General features: G+C 49.6%; 1 protein-coding gene and 1 long non-coding RNA gene across 2 annotated transcripts; one reads left to right on the top strand and one right to left on the bottom strand.

Annotated features, from left to right (window-relative positions):
* Window positions 1–416: 416 nt before the first annotated feature.
* FFAR4 (free fatty acid receptor 4) lies at window positions 417–18,012 on the bottom strand. Its single transcript, XM_059662871.1, has 3 exons — window positions 17,384–18,012; window positions 9,818–9,946; window positions 417–1,083 (listed from the first exon to the last, which is right to left on the bottom strand). Exons 1-3 carry the CDS (start codon window positions 17,948–17,950, stop codon window positions 694–696), a joined length of 1,086 nt encoding a protein of 361 aa, XP_059518854.1. The 5' UTR covers window positions 17,951–18,012; the 3' UTR covers window positions 417–693.
* Window positions 18,010–24,798, top strand: LOC132215014 (uncharacterized). Its single transcript, XR_009448390.1, has 3 exons — window positions 18,010–18,214; window positions 19,846–19,995; window positions 23,867–24,798. It is a non-coding gene; the product is annotated as an uncharacterized LOC132215014 (long non-coding RNA).
* Window positions 24,799–25,498: the final 700 nt, after the last annotated feature.

The following is a 25,498-nucleotide window of genomic DNA, read 5'->3' as shown; positions in this document are numbered from 1 at the left end:
AGCATCAGTCTACAAATCTAGAAGTCACCCTTGCATCCTCTCTTTCCCTCACATTGTACATCTCATCCATCAATAAATCGTGCTTGCTCCATCTTCCCAAAGTATGTCCTATGATCATTCTCCCCCGCTCCTCTGGCCTCCAAACATTGGAGTTATCCTGTATCTTCTGATTTCATGACACCCAATCTCCTAAAGGGGTCCATTGCATTTCTTATAAATAAATAAAAAAGTCACCTTTGGTTGTCCTGGGAAATTCCTCAAGCATTATCGACATTAATGAAGGATCCTGAGGCCTTGCGAGTCCAGGGGAGGGACCTAGAGTGGCTGTGGCCCTTCAGAGAAATCTGAGTCCGGGACCAGTTGCAAGATTCACTTCAGAAACCAGCCAGGTGTGGCTTTATATGCAGGAGATGTGATTGTTGAACAGGTATAAATAAAAATTTATTCAATCATACGACAAACACACTGAAAAAGTTCATATTTCAAGAAACCCATAACAAATCCTTTTATAAAGGATACAATGCTTTCGCTGAAGGATCTCCCCTTAATTTACTGGTGCCCTGAACGTATTTGCATAGGTTACATCTTCCTAAAGCAGGGCACCCTGGTGTGAGGGTCCTGGAGATGCACTCCCTTCGAAGACACACCAGTGGCTCACCAGAGGGACCCACGCTGCCTCTAGAGAAAAATTAACTATGTGGAAATGATGGACAGGTCATTTCTCCTGAGAGACGTGTCTGTAAACATGGCTCCCTTGTCTGGGAAGAAGATGCCCCGGAAAATTTTCCTCCATTCGTTCCTGAACAGGGACATGTTGTAGAGGATGGGGTTCAGGGCCGCGTTGGCGAACGTGAAGGCCACCACCCAGAAGAAGAGGGACGGCCAGATGACCAGGTCCTGCTTGAAGTTCTGGATCAGGATGAGCAGGATGGTGATGATGATGGGGCTCCACATGATGAAGAAGGAGATCATGAGCAGGAAGAGGGTGCGGAAGAGCCGGAAGTCCTGCTGCGACACGCGGATCTGGTGGCTCTCCGAGTACGCCAGGCTCACCGTCAGCCTCCGGCGCGACGCCTTGGTGATCTGCGGGGACACAAGAAGCCGAGCCACAGTCACCGCAGGTGACAGCAGGGAGATTTGGGTCACGAGGAGCACAGGGCGCCAGAGTTGGAATCTGCTGCCCCCGCTGCACTGGGACTATTTCGTGCGGAGAGCGCACCCTTAGGAGAGGTTGGTCCACCCTTAGGAGAGGTTGGTCCACCCTTAGGAGAGGTTGGTCCACCCTTAGGTGAGGTTGGTCCAACCTTAGGAGAGGTTGGTCCACCCTTAGGTGAGGTTGGTCCACCCTTAGGTGAGGTTGGTCCACCCTTAGGTGTGCTGAAGAAATGGGGTGCCTGGGTGGCCTCCTGAGAAAAAAGGCAGGAAATCATCCACTTGTAGATAGAGTGGAGAGGGGAAGAGAAAGGCCTGCATTGGATGGGGTAGAAGAGGGAGGTGAGAACAGAAGCGCAGGGCTTTGGGCTGAGTGTGTCCTTCTCCCAGATGTATTTGTTAAAACCTAACCTCCAAGGCGATGCTATTAGGAGGTGGGGCCTTTGCGAGGTGATTAGGTCATAGGGAGGAAGCCCTGCTGAGTGGGATTAGTGCCCTTAAGGAAGAGATGAAGGGCCCTAGCTGGTTTGGCTCAGTTGATAGAGCATCTGCCTGCAGACTGATGGGTCCCAGGTTCAATTCTGGTCAAGGGCACATGCCTGAGTTGTGGGCTCGATCCCCAGTAGGGGGCGTGCAGGAGGCAGCTGATCAATGATTCTCATCATTGATGTTTCTATCTCTCCCTTCCTCTCTGAAATCAATAAAAAAAGAAAAGAATCGATTCTCCTCTTCTGATAAACTGAGAACACTCCTTAGAAATATTCTACTAAAAAAAAGAGAGAGAGAGAGATGAAGGGATTAATTTTCATTCATTGGCAGTTATAGAATAGTCATGGGGATGTAGTCAATACAGTGATGTTGTAATAACCATGGAGGTGCCAGGTGGGTGGAAGATTATCTGAGGGATCATCAGGTAAGACATATAAATATCTAACCACTATGCTGCATACCTGAAAAACAAATTAATACTCAATATCAACTGTAATTTAAAATATTTTGAGTTAAAACATTAGAAAAGAGGCCCAAGAGCATTCCCTGGACACTGCTGCTGTGGGAAGACATGGTGCGAGGCGGGCAGTCTGCAGCCTGAGGGAGGCTCTCACCAGGACCCCATGCTGGCGCCCTGATTTCCCACTTCCAGGCTCTGGAGTGGTGAGAAATCAATTCCTATTGTTTATAAGCCACGCAGTCTGCGGTATTTTGTGATGACAGTCCAGGACTGAGACACACAACTTCCCTACTGTCTCTTTTTTTGAAAGAGCAAAGTATTGTATGCACAAAAGCAACATGTGCTGAAGTACAAACTTAAACAGGACGATGCCAAAGGAGTCTGGGGTGGGGCTGAGCTTCGGCGTGTCTCATGAGCTCCTGTGCAGCTGCTGCTGGTCCGAGGGCCAGACTTTGAGTAGTGAAGTGTGTCTCCCAGGCCCGGGGTGGTGGGCAGGCTCGGGGTGGGGGCGGGGGGGCGGGGGGCGGAGGAGTCTGGCCTCCCTGGTGGCTGGGAAGAGTCCAGTGCTCAGGTGCAGGCCGCCCTGGAGATACATTCAGCATCCTGCCTTGATGCCTAATTCCAGTTGTCCTTTAAGCACAGCCAGAGGGCAGAAGGCCCCCTGTCCCCTATCACTTGCTCAGCTTTAATGGTACCCAGAGTTTTGGGGGTGAGAGGGACAAAGACTTGTGATGGTGAACAGGGGACAAACTGGTGCCTAGCTAGCACAGGATGCGATGGGGCACTGTACATGTTAGCTTGACATGCTTTGTTCCAGCCTGCGACCTCTGTCCCCAAGGAAGAGGTCAAATTTAGAATGTGTTGGTCACATGCATGGTCCTTGCTAACTCCCATTTGCTTAGTCTGGCCCCGTGTCCTGCTATAGCCACCCAGTGGGTGCTTACATGACTGGAGACATTAATGGCCACAAATCTCATTAGCAGGCCTGCCTAGGCCCATTCCACTAAGATTCTGGAATCTCAAGAGGGGAAGCAATTTGCAAGCAATTAGCGTAATTCACAGTTTGGGCAATTTTAACTGAAAGGTCACAATGGCTTAAAATAGTCTGCTTAGAATACCTGTTACTAGCTCATTAAAGAGTAGCTGTGTGTGTTTTATGATTAAATGCAATTGCTTGTGGCTTCTGTGCAGTAGCTTAGGTCCGCCTCTTGGTGCCGGAGACCAGGGCAGCAGATGCTGAGTGAACAGAGCCCTCTCTTCCCCACCCACATCCCAACCTCAAGAACAGAGGGAATCAGGCTCGCTGGGCCTCGGGGAGGGCTCCCTGTGTGCCAGGCACTGTACTGTGCATTTATATTTATAAATTGTCGCGTTTCATCTTTACAGCTGCTCTGTAGATTGGTACTATCATTATTTCAGCTGCAGAGATGAGGATAATGAAGCCCAGGCAATTCGAGTAACTTGTTGAGGGTGACTCCACTGGTGATACCTGGTCAAAGTCCCCATCTGTGCAAACCCAGCTTAGTTGAGATAAAGACGAGCCACATCATAAAAGGCTCCAGAGGGGCTGCCATCCTCTTCAGCCCTCCCCGCCTCTGCCTGTTCCGCAGGGTGGGGCTGCTCAGGAGACATAACCCACCACCTCAGGCTCGCATGCCTGAGGTCACATTGGCACACCCAGGTCTGGAAGCTGCTGCGTAGAATCAAGTTAGAATGTGTGTGCAGGTGAAAGCTGCTTAAGCTGAGGCTACCTGGGCCAACAGACCTAGGAGAGTAACCGCTGGGCAGGTTGGCAGGTGGGAGGGCTGCAGGGGAAATGCCACCACCGCTGAGTAGGGGTGTCACTCTAGTCCTATGTGCAGCCTGGTGGACACATAAGGAATGATCCAAAAGCAGCCTCATCGCTCGTGCTGCCCACATTGCCTGCCAAGAAGGATGAAGTCCCTGGTACTGTGTCTTAGACATTTTCTGGAATGAATGATGGTGATGAAGGTTCATCCTGATTGAGCACTTATGTGCCAGGCCCTGTACATATCACTTGGTTTATCTCTTTATTTTTATTTTATTTATTTATTTTTGGTTTATCCCTTTAAATTCCCCCAGCAGTTCTGTGACATATGTACTTTGAGGGTCCCCATTTTACAGATGAGGAAACCAAGGCTAAAAGAGATTAAACAACTTGCCCAACAGCACCCAGCACTTGCAGAGCTAGGCTTCAAACCCAGCCCATGCTCTTAAACTAGTTCCTTCCCGCTCTCTACTGTCTCCATCAGTGGAAAGCCTCTGCCCAGCCTGTAACTCCAAGCTCCAATGCCAGGAGCTCTGAGAAGGAAGGCTTCCCGGTTCGTCTGCTCGGCACCAGCGGTGCTTCGTTTCAGGCAGTCACATGGCACCTGCCACATACGCTGAATGACAGCTGCTGGAGCGTCATTCCTGCCTCTGAACCCCAGCTCCCTGGGTGCCGGGCTGCCCTGTGGCTTCTGTGCCTGACAATGACTGTGAGCAGACAGACAGACAAATTGGACTGACTCATGAGCCAAGTAGCTACGTGGTTGCGTCTTTTTTTAGAACTGACTGCTGCTACTATTTCCTTCTGGGCAGTTTCTGCAACTTCTGGGGAGTGAGGAGGAAAATGGGCCCATTATAATGAAAGGTGGCTCCTCCTCTTCTCTCTTCCCCACATTAGATGACAAGACTAGTCAACTGCTACCCAGGGCTGTCAGTGTCCCTGGCATTGGGCAGAATGCTTGATGTGCTTTGAAACTAAATGCTCAATTCACTTCTGAGGATTAACTTCAATCCTTAAAACAAGCCCATGGGGTATGTTCTATCATAACCCCATCTAGGAACAGAGACGAGGGTCTGAGCAGTGAAGTGACTTGCACAAAGCCTGGGGATCAAGTGGGAGTGTGGACCTGGGTGGGGGGAGTTCCTCACTGGGCACTGCTGCAGGGAGAGAGGACAGCGCCGGGAATGGGGTCCACAGCCACCTGCATCAGTCGCCTGGCCCTTGATAAAATGCACCTGGTTGGGCTGCTTTCACACACACTGCTTCTGTGGGTCTGAGGAAAGCCTAGAAATCTACACTTTCATAAGCTCCCCAGATGAGTCTCCCCACTAAAGCACGACAACTACTGATCTGGGACAACAGACTTGAACTTTCTCCCAGACCTTTGAGGAGTCACTTTAAAAAAAATATATATTTTTTTTATTGATTTCAGAGAGGAAGGGAGAGAGAGAGAAACATCAATGCTGAGAGAGAATCATTGATTGGCTGCCTCCTACACCGCCCCCACTGGGGATCAAGCCCGAAACCGGAGCATGTGCCCTGACCAGAAATTGAACCGTGACCTCCTGGTTCATAGGTCAATGCTCAACCACTGAGCCACACCGGCAGGGCTTGAGGAGTCACCTGATAAATTGTTTGAGACTCGCCACCTTCATCTGAAGGCTGTGAGGGACCCTTCTCTCCACCTCAGACCCTTAGCCACTCCCCCAGACCATGGTTGCTGACAGGTGGGTGCTGGGAGAGGTTGCTCCCCACCGACACGGCTCAGGTCCTTGAGCGCTGGGTCTCCTTGGGGGCTGCTTGGTCAATCAGCAACTTCCTAATTAGAATCATCAGACAATAGCCTCCATCCTTCCAGAAGGTCCATCTCCCTTTCCATAGCAAACAGGCCTCAGAGCTGGGGAATGAGGGTCAGACGTGGGGAATGAGGGTCAGACGTGGGGAATGAGGGTCAGACGTGGGGAATGAGAGTCAGACGTGGGGAATGAGGGTCAGACGTGGGGAATGAGAGTCAGACGTGGGGAATGAGGGTCATGCGTGTTCACTTCCCAGCACCTTCACGTTCAGCTGAAACGTTTTGTTTCTCAGGTAAGCTCTGAGATAGAAAAGCATTTTCCAGCTTTAAGCCACAGACTCACTCCCACGCAATAAACATTTATTGAGCCCCTTCTATGTGCCAAGCACTCTTATAGGTGCTGGATATATAGCAAAAAGCAAGGGCACCCTATCTACCCTGCACTTCCACGTTAGTGTGTAGTAGGGAATGGGGAGGAGGAACAAGAAACATACAAACAAAGGGTAGAAGCGTCTCACCTTGCCATGGCAATGGTTGCTGGGTGACAATATAAACCAAGCCCCAACAGCTAACATGGACAGCCCGATCGAAGGTACTTGGGAGTGGCTGGGAGACTATTTCCCTGGGAAACTGTTGACTGGAAAAAGCCACTGAAGATGTATAGCCTGGCTGAGTCATGAGTGAAAGGAAGCAGGGCAGGCAGAAGGGCAGATAAGACGGGAAGAGCCCAGGTGACGTCTGCTCTCAATCCTGACCAGGGCAGAACCAGCAATGAGGGTGGGGCCTTTAGAGCAGTTTCCCAAAGGAGACGCGTGGAGCGCCAGCCCAGAGAGATGCTCTGTGGGGAGTAGAGTCCTGCTGTCAGGTTCAGCCATGCTGCCTCCTCTGACCCTGTGCTGGTGGTTCCCAAAGTACATTCACATAGTAAAGACTCTGAGAAGTCCTGCAGCCAAGAAATCCACGTAACTTTGATTAGCTTAGCATTTCCCAAACTCGTTTGATCATGGAACCCTTCCTAATATCTAACATCCCATGGAGTTCTAGAGAGTGCATTAGGGGGAACCCTGCTTTAGAGGAACAAAAGATCAGGGCGATCTGTAAGGGGCACTTCTCAGGCCTAGAGATGGAACCTGAGTTAGTCAGTAGTGACAGGTGAAGGTAGGGCTGGCGAGAAAGGGGTACGTGGTGTAGCTTTGTGTCCATGGCTCCACACGATTGGCTAATTGTGTCTCTATGAAGGCGGCTAATTAACACTGACATTCAGTTGTCTTTACTGAGTTATACTCTTGACAGAAAAACTCAGCAGAAAAGCTGGTTCGGTGTCTCTGCGTATGGATGTCTTCAGAGGTATCCTGCCCAGACCCTCCATCCACCTGGCGGCAACTCACCTGCTTCCAAGTTACCAGCCTGGCAAACCCACAGGTGCAAAGTGAGGACACATGTTATAGTCCCCCCCCGGAAAATGGGCAACCGTTTTGCTAGTAAGCGAGAAGTAATTTTTTTTTAAAGTCTTATATTTGCATTAACATTGTGATTTTCAAAACATTATCATTATCTGCTCTCATTGTGTTGTGCTAAACAATCCCCTGGGGCCCATTTAGCTCCAGAGAAAACGGAGTGACTTGCCTAAGGCCTCACAGAAATAAGGCTTGGACTAGCACCCGGGTCTTCAGACTCTTCAACCAGTGATTTTCCCACTGCCCATGAGGAGAAGGTCCTGTTGGCCCTATCAGTGCCTTACTCACTCAGTGAGTGTTCATTGAGCACTAACAAGGGATGAGCCAGGCCCCTGTTCTAAGCATGGGGCTATAACAGCAAACAAAGGCTGCCCTCATGGAGCTCGCATTCCAATGGGAAAGACAGATGACATACAAATAGATACATATAAAAGGAATATGATGGATGGGGTTGTAAGTGCTTTGAGAAGAAGTAAATAACGAGAACTGGAGAACTACGGGGAGTCTCTGTGGGGGGCAGCCTTTTGAATGGAGACCTAACTGAAGGGGAGGAATGGCCCATGCAGGAATTTGGGGATGAGAGATCTAGGAGCAAAGGAGGCAGATGCAATGGCTCTGAGGCAGCAATGTGCTGGCACATGGGAAGAATAGCCCCAAAGCCAACATGGACACAACAGAGGGGAGAAGGTGAGGTGAGAGGGGCAGGCAGGGGCCAGATCACATAGAACCTTAAGGAGGCGTCTCCTATCCAATTCATCAGTTTTCAGAGACTTTGCATATAAACCCAAGGCCAGCCTTCCTATCACAGACCCTAGGACAGCTCCTGGATGAAACAGAATATCTATCACGACTCACAGTTGTGAAATGGTGCCCTGAGTGATGGGGCGAAGATATGATTAGATCCCCTCACTTTCTTTACACATCCCCCAACTCATCAGGGCTCCTGGGGTCTCCTAGAATGTTCCAGTTGGGCCCTCACCTGAGAAAACAATGAAGGAATGAAGGGGTGAGTAGGAAACCTTTTCTTAGAATAAGCCAGTCTTCCCTCTTGGCAGCTGAGAAGTAGGAGACATGTGTGAAAGGAGAAGACCAGAGTCCTCTTGGCTTCTAAGGAATTCTGGAGCCAGGCGACCTTGCATTTTGATATTGCTGCTTATGAGCTGTGTGGCCTCGGGCAAGTTACTTAACCTCTCTGTACCTTGGTTTCCTCATCTGTCATTCTTAGCAGTATTGAATGAGTTAGTTCCTAACACACTATAAACACTACATAAATATTTGTTAAATAATTTTTAAAAATAATTTAAAATTATTTCTACATCTCTATATATTTTTCATTTCTTTTCCTTATCCCCTCACTTCTTTTAACATAACAGTAACAGCAAACATGTACCACATAGCACTTACACATGCTAGGCACTGTAGCAGGCACCTTACAGACCTTAACTCTAGGCCTGAACTGACCTCATGCCCTTGAAAAGCCCCAGAAGGGGTCATTTGAAGGAGGGTCAGAAGTCCACTGATGGAGGAGAGTCCAGGGGATACCACGGGACCCAGGACTAGCAGACTCAGATGGAGGTGCGGCTGGCTTTGGGTTTTGAGCATCTAAACGGTGACAGATCTCAGCTACAAACAAAGAGCCATAAAAGTGGCCAGACAGTAAGCAGGACCTATAGGGCCCCACTTCAATATCCCTGTGTGCCAGTTGACCCATAATATGCTGTAAAACCAAGATCGGACAACTGTAAACCTCTGAGAGGACTCAAAGGCTTTGCAGTAAACCTTCTCAAACAGGCACGAACACACATACACATGATTGGCCTGGGCCAGCACATACATGTAAACAGGCTGGCAGGTCTTTTTACACCCCTACATGCTTGCTCCGAAGGCAGAGGCCAGGGCCTGTGTCAGCGGCTTTGGAAAGGCACATTTCCGGGGCTGGGGGCTAGGGCAGCGGGTGGAAGGAGAGTGGTGGGAGCTGGGGAAGGTGCTGTCTGTCGTGCTGTTTCTGGAAGCTGCTCCGGGAGTGGGGTCAGTTTGCAGGCTGGGTGTGTATGCTGGGTGTGCTTTTCTGTGTGTAGATTATGCGTCAATAAAACATTTTAAAAGCGTGTGCCCTCTCACTACATTGCTGTGTGTGGTAGGGAAACAAGGACACAGTCCTAAAGCCCATAAAATAAATTATGTCACAGCTGTATGACAGAAGATCGTCAAGCCGTTAAAAATAATGAGGCAGAGATAAAGGATCTGATACGGGAAGACGTTATGACAGAGTGTTAAGCGAAAAAAGAAAGTTAAGAAACAGATAGTAGTATCTCAAATCTGAAAAATAGTTGATATTTGATCATTTTATATGGTTTATCACATACATAGAATAAAACTATGTCTATATGTAAATAACTTGGAAAAACATACAATGAATTCACAACCGGGGTAGCATAGATTTTCAGTTTGTATGTTACCCATTTCCATATTTCTTTAATTTTTTGTAATAAACTTGTATTTAGTGATTAGTGACAAATAATAGCCATCATAAAGGTATAACTTTTCTTTTTGCAGGAGGCGTAGATCTCAGCAGTGAGCCAGAATTGGTAACTTCTGGCTAAGGTAACGTCTAACCCAGAAATGCTAAGACGCCACCTGAGTGCAGGGCAGCTGCGGGCCGGAAGCACACGTACCTGTAAAATTTTGGAGTAGCTGATCACAATGAGCAGTCCTGGCACCAAGAAGTTCAGGGTGACAAAGGACACATCCCAGGAGATTTCTCCGGCGATGCTGGGCCAAACCAGTGTGCAAATCAGAATTTCCTAGTCACAAGAAGGAAGAGAAGGTCATTTAAATGCTGGCTTCTTACTTGCCTTACGCTCATTCCAGCTGGGGGTTTACCTGGCACTGTAACACTGTTGTGTTAGTTACACTACCACACAACTGACAAGAACTCCCAGAATCTCTTCCACGGCCCACACAACCCCACTTACCAATCATTTGCCTCTGACCTCACCATAACTATAATTATTATTCCCGTTCTCCAGGGGAGGCAACCGGGCCTCAGGGTCACAGGCTGGTAAGAGCCAGAGTTAGTTCCCAGGCATGACTCCAAGACCAGTGCTCAAGGCAACAGGGTCCACATTAAGGCATAGGGTTCATTTAAAGGCTGTGCAAACGTCCACAAGTGTCATGCTGCATCAGAGAAGGGCATGGCTGACGCCAGGGCAATGCTGGTGCCCAGACTCGGGAGTTCTGTCCGGGGGGGCCTCTCCCCAGTGGAGCACACGGCAGCCCCAGAGCAAGACGCAAGCACAAGTCTCCATCAGTTCAAGTGGCGACCACTGGAATGTGGCTAAAGAACCTGCAGGCGTGACCGTGCTGCTGCCACTGTGTTGTGTTGAATTCAAACATTTAGCATTAATACAGACCCCCAAACAGCAGGGACGTTACTGAATAGTCAAGAGATGCTTCAACAGTGTCCTCTGGTGAATAAGTAGGCCAATGAAGATTCCTATCTATCTATCTATCTATCTATCTATCTATCTATCTATCTATCTATCATCTACCCATCCCTCCTCCCAAACACAAATATCCTGTGCCTGCTTCACTATAGGAACAAAACTGTTCAGGAAACAAGTTGCTCTTCCAAACACGTGACATAGGTTTTGAAAAGTATATTTGTGTAAAAGGACCGTATTATTGATTTCTGGTGAACAAGGCATCTTAACCACTGTCCAGAAGAAATATTATCATTCATAGCACCATTCATTCATTCATTCATTCATTCATTCAATAATTACTAAATGCTATACTAGGCAAAGGCAAAGTTTTTATCATTTCTCAACATGTATCATAATTAGGTGGTCAAACTCAAAATACTGTCAGATAGGCCCTTCTTCTCCTAGTCCAGTGATGGCGAACCTTTTGAGCTCGGCGTGTCAGCATTTTGAAAAACCCTAACTTAACACTGGTGCCGTGTCACATATAGAAATTTTTTGATATTTGCAACCATAGTAAAACAAAGACTTATATTTTTGATATTTATTTTATATATTTAAATGCATTTAACAAAGAAAAATCAACCAAAAAAATGAGTTCGCGTGTCACCTCTGACATGCATGTCAGAGGTTCGCCATCACTGGCCAAGTCAGTATCAACAAAGCACTTAGTCCGCACCAGGTAACACTTACATTATCTCATTGGGTGTTCACAACAACCTTACGGAGATGTATTATTACTATTTTTTGAATTACACAGAGGAGGAAACTAAGGCTTAGAAACATACTCCTCAAATAATATAACACTAATGATGCAGTCCTGGTGAATCATATATTTTCCCTAAAGAGCTAAGACCAGCTGTGGTAGACAGTCAGACATGAGCAAAACAAGGACGATGGGCCAGGCACAGGAAGTCACCAGGGCAGAAAGCCCCACGTGCCTAACAATTAGCAAAACTGGGAAAACAAGAACCTCACCCCAAGGCATCCTTGGTTAAATGCAGTGTTTAATTTCATTTTAAAAATTAAAAAAAAAAAAATCAGCAAGCAGCAGGCCCACAGTCACAGCTCTAACTCGATGTTATAATTGTGTTTCTATGGGAAAGTCTATTTGACGTAAATCGTTTTGATTCTAGGTATTCTCTCCCAGGCTGTGACTCACAGGAGTTTGGCTGCGAGTCAAATCTCGAAGGTGGGGGCAGGAGCGTTATAATATCCTCTGCATGTTCGAAATGTTTCCTGATTTTAAAAAGGAAATTTGAAAACCCAAAGTGCTAGGCCTGCTTTGTTACTGAGCTACAGAAGTAAAGCTGGCTGAGTCAACACGTGTCCTTCAATTTGTTTGTTCAACCACTTACTGACCCAAGCCATGGTGGCTGAGCCACGGTGAGGCCACGGTGAGCGTGGGCTTGGTCTCTGCAGTCAGGGAGGGAGAGGCCCTAGGAAACTTCAATGCAGGGCATTGAGCTGGAAGCGCCCAGCAATCTACAGGTGACAGGAGAGTGGAGTCACCTGGCAAAGCTGCATCCTGGACGTTTGTGTCAGCTGTGTCTGACAGGATGGGGTTTCCGGAGGATGGAGAAGCTGGAGCTCAGTGTCAGGACCAGAAGGGATGAAGGCAGGAGACCAGGCACATGTGGTTAAACGTGACTTGCATCCTCCCAGCCCAACCTCCACCCCTCCCTCCCTAACACACTCATTCATTTCCATGGCTTCTTTTTGCAGATGCTGCTGAAATCTAGTCCTTTCAGCCAGTCTTCTTCTGAACCCCAGACTCACCCCACTACCCCGAGGACATCTCTGCAGGATGCCTCACAGGCACATCAAGCCTCCCACCTCCCACTTCCAAAAGCTTCCACCTCCTGGAGTCACTGACTCCACATGGAGCTGCCATTCCCCAAGCTGCCAGGAACCTGAGTACTAGCCTTCTGCCTTCTGCCTTCTGCCTCCCCGCTCAGAGGGAACCTCCGAGTTCCACCTCACAGCTATCCCACCCACCCACAGATCTCATTCTAACTGGCCACCCCACCCAGACCAGGCCATCTCTCCCTGAAGGGGTGTACCTGGCCCTTCTCCAGCTGGCCCCTGCCAACCCTCCTGGCACAATCTCTTGCTCACTATGGGCTATTTCCTGTGCCGGCAATGTTCCTTCAGCCCCCGACATCCTTGTCTGGCTACCGGCCTCTCCTCTTCACACTCCGCTGGGTATCATTCTTGCCCCTGTGAATAGGGACATCTTTCCACAGGCCCTGCTCAAACGCTGCCTTCTCCCCACACTGGTTGACCTACAGGCAAATGCCACCTGATTCCAGCTGTTCCCTATAAGCTTCTCTAATGATTCTTCTGATACTTTTTTTTAAGTATTTTTAAATTGATTTTGAGAGAGAGAGAGATCAATTTGTTGTTCCACTTATCTATGCATTCATTGGTTGATTTTTGTATGTGCCCTGACTGAAGATTGAACCTGCAACCATGGCATATAGGACTATGCTTCAACCAACTAAGCTACTTGGCTAGGGCTCTAAAGACTCTTCTGGAACACTCTGGGGATCACTTCATAAATCATCCTTCCTGTCCCACCTCTTCAAACAAAAAATGTAAGACTTCAAGGTCATTTTAAGGAACTTCAAATCCTACTTGCACATCTCCTCTCCTATCAGCTTCCCAACAGAAAAGACAGAAAATACCAATGCAAATGATAGACTTACTGTCTTTTTATCTTAAAAGCATCCTCTAATGTTAACAAAGGCAAGCAAACTGTTTCCTGAGCCAAACCCACACTCAATAGAGACACGATGGCATTGCTGGCCTCATATTAAATCCAGGCAGGGTGGGCAGTGGGACCAAGGCTGCCAAGTATGAACTCATGAAAATGACACCAGGAGGAACAGACTGACCCCGGCTAAATTCCAGTTCCATCTCTTACCTGCTTTATGATTTTAGGCATTTCTTCCTCCAGGAAATAAACACAAGAACACCTACTCATGGGACTGAATTCTGCCAGGGTCTGGGACCATCTGCATGCTCAAAAAATGCACTTCCTTGAAGAGGCTGAGAGTGTCTTGGGCATGTAACCCAGGGTGAGGGCAGGGGGAGAGGTGCTCAGCAAATGTTTGTAGAATAAATGGGCTGCACATTCTGGCCAGGGTGGACAGTCCTCCCCAGCTGCCGGTGAGGGTCATCGCCCCACCGGGGCCACGGCACACACGGGCAGGAATGCCGTTGGTACAGGCTGAGCTGACCTGGATGAAATGTCTGAGTTACTAGGATGTGTCCACCCTCTTAAAATGGCAGTCTATTATTTTACGGCAATCAGAAGAATTACACTGTTTAAAGACTGTTTAAAATATTTCTAACCACAGATAAGGAAACTAAGAATAGCTGGTAATTTTTGAGCGCTTAACCGTGTCTGTGCCAGATGTTGGCCCACTTACTGAATATTAGTTCCCATAACAATCCTAGAAAGTGAGAATCTGTTATCAGGCCCATTTTGCAAATGAGGAAGGCGAGGTAGAGAGATCAGGACCACTCGCTTGCCCCTGTCACACAGCTCCTAAATGGCAGAGATACGATTCACATTCACAACATTTGACTCCAAAGCCCACATTCGTCATACCAAATTGTGCAGCATTTCCTGAAATGTCCATTATTTCATGCTCCCTTCAGGGAAGTCACCCTGAACTGCTGGGTTACCCTGGACTGCTGGGCACCCACTGCCCAGATTGGCAAAGGGAATCACGTTTCTGATTTGGTGGGGCTGGGGGTTGGGGGTCCAGGTAAGCAGAAAGCCCCCTGGCCAGTGCTCCTTGAGGGCAGAGCGCCAGCTTGTGCTCAAGGTCAGTTAGTTCATTCTCTGTGCCTGTGGTTTGGGTAGGAAATGTTCTCCATCCACAACCTCCATATTTCATGTCCAAGTGGGAGGTGGCAGGCCAAACCTACAGCCAGGAATGGGCAGTAGGGGACTGAGAAAACAAGCCTGTGCTGATTTTAATATGAGACTTAGTTCAGTCTAGACCAGATCCTTCTCTGTCTCTCTTTTTTTAATGGCCACACTCCCTTTTGTCCCTCCATTTCTCACTCTTTTTAACTTACTTCTTAAACCACTGGGCCTGTTTGCTCACCTATAAAAAGAGATGTTTCCTGCACGCTCAGGGCACAGCCTTGGAGGAACGAGGGTTTTTTCTGTTTGTTGGCTTTCTGGCAGGTGCAAGGATGGGGGCAGGGGGTTGGGGGAGGGAGGCATAACACAAAGGGGAAAAGACAAAGAGGATGGAGAGCTGGAAAGGACTGTGGAATTCTCATTACATGCTCCCTCCCCCCACCTCTACTAATTTCCGGGAACAGGGCTCCTGTAGCCAACTCACCTGTCCTCCAATCTCCTGCGGTGCTGTGAGAACCCACTCTCTCCCTGTGGCTTTGCCCAAATCCCTCTCCTAAGGCTCTGAAGACCAAGGAGTTGTTTTCGAATTAAAATCAGAGGGGTCTGTGTGCCCTGCCCAAGGGGAACGAGGGAAGGCCACCCACACAGATCTCCACGGGAGCGCCTTGCACGGAATTCTAGTCATTCTGGAAGCGGAATGCAGAGGACTTTGACCACATCCAGGTGCCCCCCACCCCCACCCAGGGGTAAAATACAGAGCGGAAAGACACAGAAGACAACTGCGGTGTCCATGTTGGCAAGCAGTTGTAGTCTGGGCTTTTGGCCTAGAGGCAACAAGAGCCTCATTTTTTTGTTATTTGACAGTTAAGTAGGCGTGTACCTAAAACAATTGTAAAGGGAGAGGCACAAGATACACATCTAGAAACATAAGTTCCCCTTAAGCTCTATCCTTAATTCCCTGATTTGCCATTTATTTCTGTAAAAAAAAAATGGGGAGAAATCCCTCAAGTTCTGTTAAAAATACAGAAGCACTAACTCAGTGACAGAATTACTTAAAAAAAAAATCAAAAGACTGATGGTGGAACCCCAGCTCCAAGCTGATCCAATTGGTCTGGGGTGAGGCCTGGCCTACCACTTACTTGAGAGCATCTGTGTGGCCACCTGGGTTCTTAGTGTATCTGGGCAGAGGAGGACCAGCTGCCCATGAAGCTAGGGCCCTTGGTCTCCCCAGGCCAGTGGCACCCACCAGGTCAGCTAATCCCAGCTTTCCCCGCCCCACTTAAAGAGACATGCCACAGGCTCACATATTCTTCCATCAAGTGCCACAGGCCTGAGACAGTTCCTGCCTGTTGGTCACAAAACAAACCGAACAAGCAAAACCCCACAATGTATTCCACGCAAGACAGCAACTATTAGGAAAGGGACTTTTAGGGCTGTGTTAAAAAGACACTGCTTACACAGGATGCCGACTTCTCCCCAACCCCAGCAAACGGCCTGGGTGACAGACAGGTCAGGGGAACCCCCAGAGAAGCCCACCTCTGTGTCCAGGCTCAGAAAGAGACACCCAGGGAGGCATTGGTCCAAGACGCAAAGCCTTCTCCTCACACACCCTCCCCTCCCCAACCCAGCCTCCCTGCCTGCCCACCCCACCCCTCTGGCCACTGCACGCGCCCCTCTTTGGGGCTGTGGTTTGTGTCAGGCTGGCTCCGGGTTGCCCACCCTCCCTCCTCGGGCCAGGGCTGAGCTTTCGGGGGGAGCGACCTCTGGAGGAAGAAGGAGGGGGAAGAACACAGCCGCAGCAGCCCGGGCAGGCTGAGCCGCCTTTTGGTAAGGTGCACAAACCTGAGTCCTTCCCCTGCCCGCCCTCGCAAGGCGCAGGAAGACTCACACACAGGGGACGGCCGCCGGAACCGCCGACCACTGTCCTCCCCAGCCCGCGCTCAAGTCGGGCGTCCCTGAGTGACTCGCGGCTCGCATACCCTGCGGGGCCCAGCAGGCTAGCGTCGCAAACAGACCCGCGCCCGCGATTCTGGGGCGCGGACTGGAGCGGACCAGAGCCAATGTCATGAGCGGCCCGCGGAACTGTTTTTAGATAGTGGACCCACCCCACCCCCACGATCCCCATGACAACTGGGGGTCGTGGCGCCCCGATAAAGCTCATGGGCCCAGCCTCTGGGACCTGCGGGACATTCCGGGCGCCCAAGATATTCTGAAACCACCCATCACCCGGGGTGCCCAGGGTAAGCTCCCGCGGGCTAATCTCATCCTTCCGTCTTGCAGTTGGAAAAACTGAGGCTCCGGGAGGAGAAACCACAACCCGCCCCCTGGAGGCCGTATTGGTTCTGGGGTGTCTAGGTCTCTCAGTCCCTTCCTCCCCGGCCCATCCACACGCACCTGCCCACCTCCAAGCAGGGCCCGTGCCGGCTCGCACGGAACCTGCTGAGCGCGACCCCAGCTCCTCCTCGCGCTGAGGGCAGGTGCCCCAGCAAGCTCGTCCGTGGAGGAGGTGTGATGAGTACTGTCGCGCCCGGCGAGCGAGCAGAATTTAGCAGGATGCGATTAACCACTCCGAATCCCCCACGTTCCGTCTGCTGGCCGTTAAGCCCCCGTTATTTCATTAATTTTGCAATGAAGAGTCGGTGCATATTACAGGCATTTGGGGGACCCCACTTGCAGCATTTTGGTGGGCGTTTACGGGACCCACATCGCACGGTTGCAGTGAAATTTAAGGGATAAACTCCATAGCGCCGGGCACGGTGTCGGACACAGTGGTTCAGCGCAGCCAATGGCCTCTTCTCGCTGCTGTTCACCTGCATCCCAGGCGACCGTTCCCGTCGGATCCCCGCCCGCCCGCCCGCCCCGACAGCTGCCCGGCTCACCTGCTCGGAGCCCGGAAGCCGCTGTGGGAGGACGTGGAAGAAGACGCAGAGCGGCAGCGCGGCGAGCGCCGAGTAGCCCCAGATGAGCGCGAGCAGCGCCGCCCGAGCCCTCGGGCCGGGGCCCCGCACCCCGCGCTGCAGGCGCACGATGCACACCACGCGCTCCAGGCTGACGGCCGCCAGCGTGAGGATGGTGACGCTGCCGCTCAGGGTCATCACGTAGAGGAGCAGATGGCAGGCGACCGGGCCCAGCATCCAGGCCTCGGTCCAGCGCACGGCCAGCACGAGCGGGATGGCGCTGGTGAAGAGAAGGTCGGCGCAGAAGAGGTTGAGCACCAGGCAGGCGGTGGTGCCGCGGCGCCGTCGGCGCGCCACCAGCACCAAGGCACCCACGTTGCCCAGCAGCGACACCGCAAAGATGAGCGCCAGCACGACGGTCTCCACGGCGCTCAGCACCAGCCGGTGGTCGCCCTTGACTTCGGAGAAGAAGGAGAAGCGTGTTCGGTTGTCCGGCTCCAGGATGCGCGGGGGCCCAGTGCCCGCCGCCAGCGCGCAATCAAGGGACATGCCCGGCGGCCGGCGGCCCGCAGCTGTCTGCGAGCGCGCTCATCTGGGAGGTGACTGCGCGCCAAGGCTGGGAAGAGGGAGGGAGGCGGTTGCGACACCTCCCCTCTGACCTCCTCCCGACCGAGGAGCGCCGGCGCTGGGCGTAGCAGCCGAGCCCGGGCGCGCGGGAACGAGGAAGTGCCGGGCTGGGAACACACCGCGGCTGGAACGTCCAGCTGGGCCGGAAGGTGGTCGTCTAGAAAGGGATTTCACGTCCACCGGCAGGTTTGGGAGCGCCCCACGGGCTGAGAAACCCCACCTAGGGAACCCTCAGAACCCCGGAGACCTCTCCAGCCTCTCCCATACTCCAGTGGCACCCGGTGCGCTGAATCCCTTCATCCTCCGATTTAGCTAAAATTGATCCAGGAGTGTAGGTCGGTCGGAGCAGGACTTTGGAAGTCATTTCGGCCTGCGCTGTTCCGGCTTCACCAAAGAAGCCGCAGGGGTTTGAGGGGGTAAATTCCAAAGCACCTTGCAATGGATCCAGATCTGGGGGGAGGTGATAGGGGGAGAATTTTTTTTTTTTTTACCATTGCTTAATAACGTGTGACTTAGGGGGGTGTTTCATCTCCCTGTGCCCCAGTTTTTTAATCCACAAAATGGGAAGAATAAGACATCTGATTGGGTAATTATGAGGATCATATAAAGAGATTAACGCAGCACTAACCACGCAGTAATTGCCTGGGAAGTGTCATCAATTATTAGCTTCTGAAATGAAAATGCACGTAAATTTTGCATTCTGAGCAATGGTATAAAATGCCTTCGAGGAAAAAGAGTGATCTTGAATAAACTTGACATCCCAGAAGGACATCCCAGTGCTCTCAGGTGCACACACAGGCTGTGAACATGCCGCAGGCACCCCAGTTTGACAAGCAAGGAGAAATCAAACCCCCTCAGAGATGAGGAAACTATGGCACAGAAAGCAGTGACTTGTCCAAGGAGGCCCCTGGTTAGTAATAAAAAGCCATGTCCCCTCCTCTGCCCCACACATTCCCACCACGCCCAGGCCTGTAGTTTTCTGTTATAGTAAGTCAGGCAGTTAGAGAGTGTAAAGTGCACTTGTGGCCCTAACAGTGCCAACTTCCTCACCACCCACGCCATCACCCCCTCTCCCCTTAGCCACACTGCCAGGCCTCTCCCACTTGCCCTTCTGTCTTGTGAGTGTCTCTGTGTATTTACGAAGGATCCAGTGTGGCAGTCTCAGTGCTTTCTGAGGGGAGGGGTGCATTTGTGGGTCTGCTTATTACTGTGTCATATGGGTCTGAGTTGACAATGTGACCTCTGACCTGAGGGGCCGTTTGCATGTCAATGGGAGATGTTCCATTTGAAGCTTGACTAACCTCAAGTTGTAAAATAACCAGTTCGCTTCCTGACACAGTTGAAAAGTGGCAAAAGATTGAAGTTAAGGGAACTCAGATGGAAAGGGGCGTTGCCTGACTGGGGTCAGAGGACAATAGTTTTGTGTGAGGGAAAGGAAAGCTGTGTGTGTGAGAGGAGAGAGAGAGAGAGAGAGAGAGAGAGGAAGAGAGAGAATTCCATTATCCCAGGCTGAAGTGACATGGGGACAGAAAGGTTTCCCCAGAGTGGATAACCAGGGTGAGGGCTCTGGGCTAGGACTTCTCCATCACTACCCTCCAGGGTCCTCCCAATGGGAAAAGGGTGAGTGCAGAGGTTCCCAAGCGTTCTCCTTTCCATCGCCTTCATGGCACCCCTAGGCCAAAAAAATACCAACAGCTCCATTTGTTAGGCAGCTGGTTCCAAATGACTTAGCAAGACTTTATGTCCTAACAACTTAGTAGGCATCCGGGTAAATAATAAATATGAATGGAAAAATTACATTTTTGTTTCATTCTTAGATAATCCCAGTGACTTCCTAATGGGATGGTGCACCTGTTGAGCTCTACAAAACTGGGAATGAGATTGGGCACTGCCACCCACATTTCCTGCTCCACAGTGATTTTCATGTATCTGCTTTTAATCACAATGAACCCTGAGCACCCAGCTTTGTGAGTGGATTTAATGTTGAAACTGTGAGTGACCTAGAGCTAGCACTTCATGTGGGGTCCCACGGATATCGGGGAGCGCTGTTTCCCTGAGCACTGAGCACATGTGGGCACAGTGGTTAAGAACACAGGTTTGGAAACCCACCTGTCAGGATACGAATCTTGGCTGCACAACTCACCATGTGACCTTGAACTTTAGCTTCTAGTTCTTCAGTCTTTCCATATATAGAAAGGCAATAATAATAATAATAATACCAGCCTCATAAGATCTTTTTGCGGGGTGGGTTAAATGAAGTTCCTGCATGTAGAGCACATAGCACAGTGGTCATCGAGCAGACACCAGGTCAGGCTCGATGCTCAACACTATATCGTCTTATGGACCAACCACACATACCCGTTTGCAAAGACAGTCTCAGGTTTTGAAATTGTTAGAACTCCCTTTCACTCTCAAATTGCCCGGGTTTGGAGGACAGACTATATGGTCTGACTATCTGTTTATTAACTCATTCAGTGCTCCTGCAAGTTGCAGACACTGGGATTCACCTCTAGGCAGTCACACCCCAGTGTCCCTTGCTCTTAACCACCAGAGCAGAACTTCTTGGGGGAGATTTTGCGCACACACGCGCGCACACACACACACACACACACTCACACACTCACACACTCACACACTGCAGAGATATTTGGTAATATTTGGACACATTTTTGATTGTTACAACTGGGGAGTTGCTGCTGGCACCCAGTGGGTAGGGGAGAGGCCAGGGCCGCCGCTGAACCTCCTAATACACAGGACAGCCCCCCAATAAAGAATTGCCCCAAATGCCGATAGGGCTGAGGGTGAGAAATCTTGTACTCTTGGGACCTCACCAAACTTTATCTCTTACTGTCATTCTCTGTCGTGAAGTCCCACCAAGTGGCAAAAAGCCAGAAATGTTATCATTTTTTCTGGTAGAGGTTACACTGAAAACTCTCTGCCCCTTTAACCAGCCCACGGTGGGCTCAGAGCGTGCTGTGGGCCCAGGTGTGCCCAGTTATCAAATCCCCTTGGTCCATGGGGCTGGGCCTGGAGTCATCAGGGTAGACCGACCTCACGTGTTCTTTGGAGACAAGACGGCAGGAAACCACAGGCAGAGCCCTGGTGAGTGTGGTATTTATTGCTCATGGTCATTAATTTCTATTATTGTCATGCTCCTTTGCCTCTCCACTCTTAGATAAAATGGTAGGAATGGAAACAAGGACCCACCAAGTGTAAATATAGACAGCGTAGTTCTGAGCTAAAGGGAAGGTCCCAAGGAGGGGTGACTCCTGTGCCTGTTTATTTTATATTTTTAACCAAACAGGAGCTGGGGACTTTTCTGTGTCTATTTTTTATTGTTTTTGTGGTGTGTGTTTTTACTTTTCCTCTAGAAAATTTTTATAAAGTTTGTATGCAAATGCTTACTGGCCCATTGCTTCTCTTCAAACCTCTCTGTGAGTAGTCTATCTTCTATCATCTACCTATCTATCTATCCTCTACCATCTATCATCTACCTATCTATCTATCTAACATCTAATCTATATATTTATTTTCTATAATCTATCATCTATCTATCTATCCTCTACCATCTGTCATCTATCTATCTATCTATCTATCTATCTATCTAACATCTAATCTATATATTTATTTTCTATAATCTATCATCTATCTATCTATCCTCTACCATCTATTTATCTATCTATCCATCCTCTACCACCTATTATCTATCTATCTGTCATCTATCTATCTATCTATCTATCATCTAATCTACATATCTATCTATTCTCTATCATGTATTTATCATCTATCTATCTAGTCCTTGCAGAGATCAGAATATCTCCTTGCACCTCTGCTCCATCTTGTCAAGGATGGTCCCCACTACACCCCACTCCCCCAGTTGCCCTGAGCATTCACAGCCAAGTAACCCCCTCAACCAGGCCAGGGGGTAAAGGAGGGCCAAGTTGTGCTCGGAGAAGCTTGCTGTGCTCCTTCTTCAAGGAGGGCCAGAGTTCCCAGGCAGACAAGCCACTGGGCGGAGTTCCAGCACTTGCAACAGTGGGGAAGGGCAAGCGCTTCCATGTGCCTCAGGCTGGTCATCTCGACTGTCCACAGCCGGTCTACCAGCCAAAAGAAAGAAACCCAAGTCGAAACTGGGCAATGAGAAAGCTAAACCCAAGTGGAACGAGTGATCAGCCACCTGCTTGTGAAGTATTCACTTAGGAGGGGCCCAGGGCAGGGATCTCAAAATGAGATGGGGCAGCCGGGCCACAGCTAGCATACGCAATGCTTTATTTACATTAGACAAAGAGCCACCCTGAGCAGACAGTTAGGAAAAGGCAGTCCTTTCTCGGGGTGGATGCAGCATAGTCTCGGGCTTGGCAGCAGGGGTTTGGCTGGGTTTCAGCCCCGGGTGACCCCGCAGGTGGGTGTCTGTGGCTCTGCCTCGTGGTGGGTTGTGGGCTTGTGGCAGCCAGGGCCCATCTCACTGGCTCTTTGGCTCACTTGCTGGTGGTTTCTGCCTTCAAAGCCCAACCCCATGCCCCATCACACCGGGGTGCCGACTGGGCAAGAGTGTGTCCCCAAGCCAATCACTTGCCTGGGGAATTTCCTCAGCTCACTGTGGCGGGTATGTTGTCTGAGATGAAGAGAGGAGAGCAAGGGTCAGCCTTGTAGCAACTGTGAGGACTACGATGTGCAAAGAGGGGCTGGTGGCCAGGCCTGTCCGCCTCGGTTGGAGCCCTAGTGTGACTTACCTTGGTTTCCTGAGGCAGATAAATAAGGTGGGGCCAGTCCTAAAAAAGCCTCTGCTTTACCCTAGCCAGTTTCCCTCGGTGGATAGAGCGTCAGCCTGCAGATTGAAGGGTCCTGAGTTCGATTCCGATCAAGGGCACATACCTCAGTTGCAGGCTCAATCCCCCACCCTGATTGGGGCACGTGAGGGAGGCAACCAATTGATGTTTCTCTCTCTCACATCAGTGTTTCTCTGTCTCTTCCTCTCCCTTCCACTCTCTCTAAAAACCAATGGAAAAATACCCTCGGGTGAGGATTAACAACAACAACAACAGCCCCTGCTTCCCTGAAGGGGTTTTAGGAACCAATAATTTAAGGAGGGATCAACCCCCACCTCTGAGGTAACTTTGGGGAGAAGAAACAATGAGGACCAGGAGGACTAGCAAGGTGGGGAAGAATAATAACAGTAATAGTAATAGCAGCAATAATAATGATAATAATAATAGCAATCAAACACGTGCTAATTACCACATTTCAGGCTCTGGTTTAAGCGCTTGTGTTAACTCATTTAATCCTCATAAGAGCCCTGTGAGGTAGTGTGGTGGGTAGGAAATGGAGCTGGACACTCCTCCCTTCAAAGGGTGGAGCCCAAGCCTCATCCCCTTGCTCGAGGGCTGGACTTACTTTCCTCTAAGGAGTGAATGTAGCAGAAATGATGCGATGTGACAAGCCAGGTCGCACACAGGACACAGCTTCTGCCTGGCTCTCTCTCAGGTATCGCTTGTTCTAAGGGGGGGGGGGTAACCACCCTGTTCTGAGGACACCCAAACAGCCCACTGACGAAGAAACGGAGGCTCCTGCCAGCTGCTAACGCCAGCTTGCCGGCCACATGGGTGAGCCACCTTGCAAACAATCTTCCAGCCCCAACTGAGCCTTCAGACGACTGCAGACCTAGTCCCCATCAGACTGAACCTCTTGAGAACCACCCAGCTAGGCTACTCCTGTCCGACAGGCACTGAGAGACAGTCAATGTTAATTGCTGTTTTAAAACACTACATTTGGGGTAATTTGTTTCACAGCAAAAGGTAACGAGTGCAAGTTGGTACCTGTATTATCCTTATTTTACAGATGTGGAGACAGAGCATAGAGATGACATGGACTTTCCCTGAGGTTCTGGGAACTGAGATCTGAAACCAGGCCACCTGGCTCCTGGCCAAGTGCTTAATCTCCATGGTGAACCTGTTGACTCAGAATCACAAGAAAACTGAGGCCTGGACAGGAGGCAGGGCTCAAGCAGTGGTCCCTACAGCTTGGTAAAAAAACACACCACCCATTTTCTTAGTGGCTCTAGTCTTCCTGGCCAAACTGGGAATTTGCAGGAGCATTTCCAATGCATTTCTTTCCTGCTTTACTTGCTCAGAATTAGCTCCTTTTGCCTGTCACCAAGACGCCTGATCAATGGAAGACCCATTCTCTCCAAACCCTGTTGTTTTAAAGATGGTCTTATTTAAACGTCAGCCAGATCGCCGCCAAGACAGGAGCTTAAACTCATAAAAGGGATCTTAGCGATCACTTTGTCCCGTTTTTCCAAAGACAGGTGCAATCAAAGCCTTTGAATACAAATTTTTAAACTCAGAATGGAAATCGGTATAGGGCTGGTCCATTTCTACTTCAGGGGCAGCTTTTCTCTGTGGTCTCCTCTTGTCCAGGAGTCACACTGACCAGCCTAATACAGGAAGCAGTCCACTCAACACATGGCAACAGCGCTTGCACCACACGCCAGACACCAGCCCCAGCCCTCGATACGCAAAGACAGGAGGCTAGTGACGCCAGCACAAGCCCAGTGAGCTCTCTTCAGTCCAAGATGTGGCTTCATCGAAATCCTGCCTGTCCCGGGGAGACCACGGGCGAAGGTCTTACACAGTGTGTTGCATGATTCCTCTTGCATCACTTTTTTTCTACTTTATTGGTTCTATGTTTCTGATTACAAAACAGGAAGATTTGGAAAATGCAAGAAATAACTCAGAGAAAATAAACATAACCGTTATTCTTCCATCAGATTTTGGTGTATAGCTTCCCAGTGTTATTTTTATTTTATTTTTTTCTGTGTGTCTGAGGCTATCTTAGGCATACGGGTATTTTACAAATTAGGGGGTCATGGTTCACACACTGTTTTGTAATGGGTACTAAAATTTTTTTCTGGGACATGACTTTTCTGTTTTTTTCTTCAGTTCCCCCAGTGCACATGACTGCCCCATGATCTAGTTTAGCCCATCTCCCACTGCCCAGGGCACCTATGAACCACACACCTATGAACCACATACCTGTAGACCACACACCTTTAGACCACACACAATCTCCAGCAATGGTTCCCAGAGGCCAGTCCTTGCTTTAGTCTCCACTAGTCTAAAGTGACATTGGGGAAAGTATAGACCACATAATTTATCACGAGGCTAAATACACCCACTTTTAATTGCAAGATTATGTCTGGCGTTTTTTGTTAAATTTCTTTTTCTTTTAGAGCAGAATGTTTGTGGCCATCATTAAAAAAAAAAAAATCGTATGTAAAAAAAATTGACAATCCTAAGTGACTTACTGAGATTTATAATAGAAAGAATTATCCTGACCTATGCAGTCCTGAAGGCCAGGAACGTCTGCTCTAGGCCTCCAGAAGTCAATCAAGGCAGGCCAGCCCGGCTTCTGGCAATGACACTCGGATGTATATAAGTAAAGACCTCTGCATTCAGGAACACTGTGGTG

The sequence above is a fragment of the Myotis daubentonii genome, chromosome 13, assembly GCF_963259705.1.
Source record: "Myotis daubentonii chromosome 13, mMyoDau2.1, whole genome shotgun sequence".
NCBI lineage: Eukaryota > Metazoa > Chordata > Mammalia > Chiroptera > Vespertilionidae > Myotis > Myotis daubentonii.
This window is presented reverse-complemented; position numbering and strand designations above follow the sequence as displayed.

Excerpts from the sequence above, each read along its gene's own strand:
- FFAR4 (XM_059662871.1), bottom strand. The coding sequence starts at position 17,950 with ATGTCCCTTGATTGCGCGCTGGCGGCGGGCACTGGGCCCCCGCGCATC. Across the intron at positions 9,947-17,383 it reads GGCTTCCGGGCTCCGAGCAG|GAAATTCTGATTTGCACACT; the intron begins GTGAGCCGGGCA and ends TCTTGTGACTAG. Across the intron at positions 1,084-9,817 it reads GCTACTCCAAAATTTTACAG|ATCACCAAGGCGTCGCGCCG; the intron begins GTACGTGTGCTT and ends GTGTCCCCGCAG.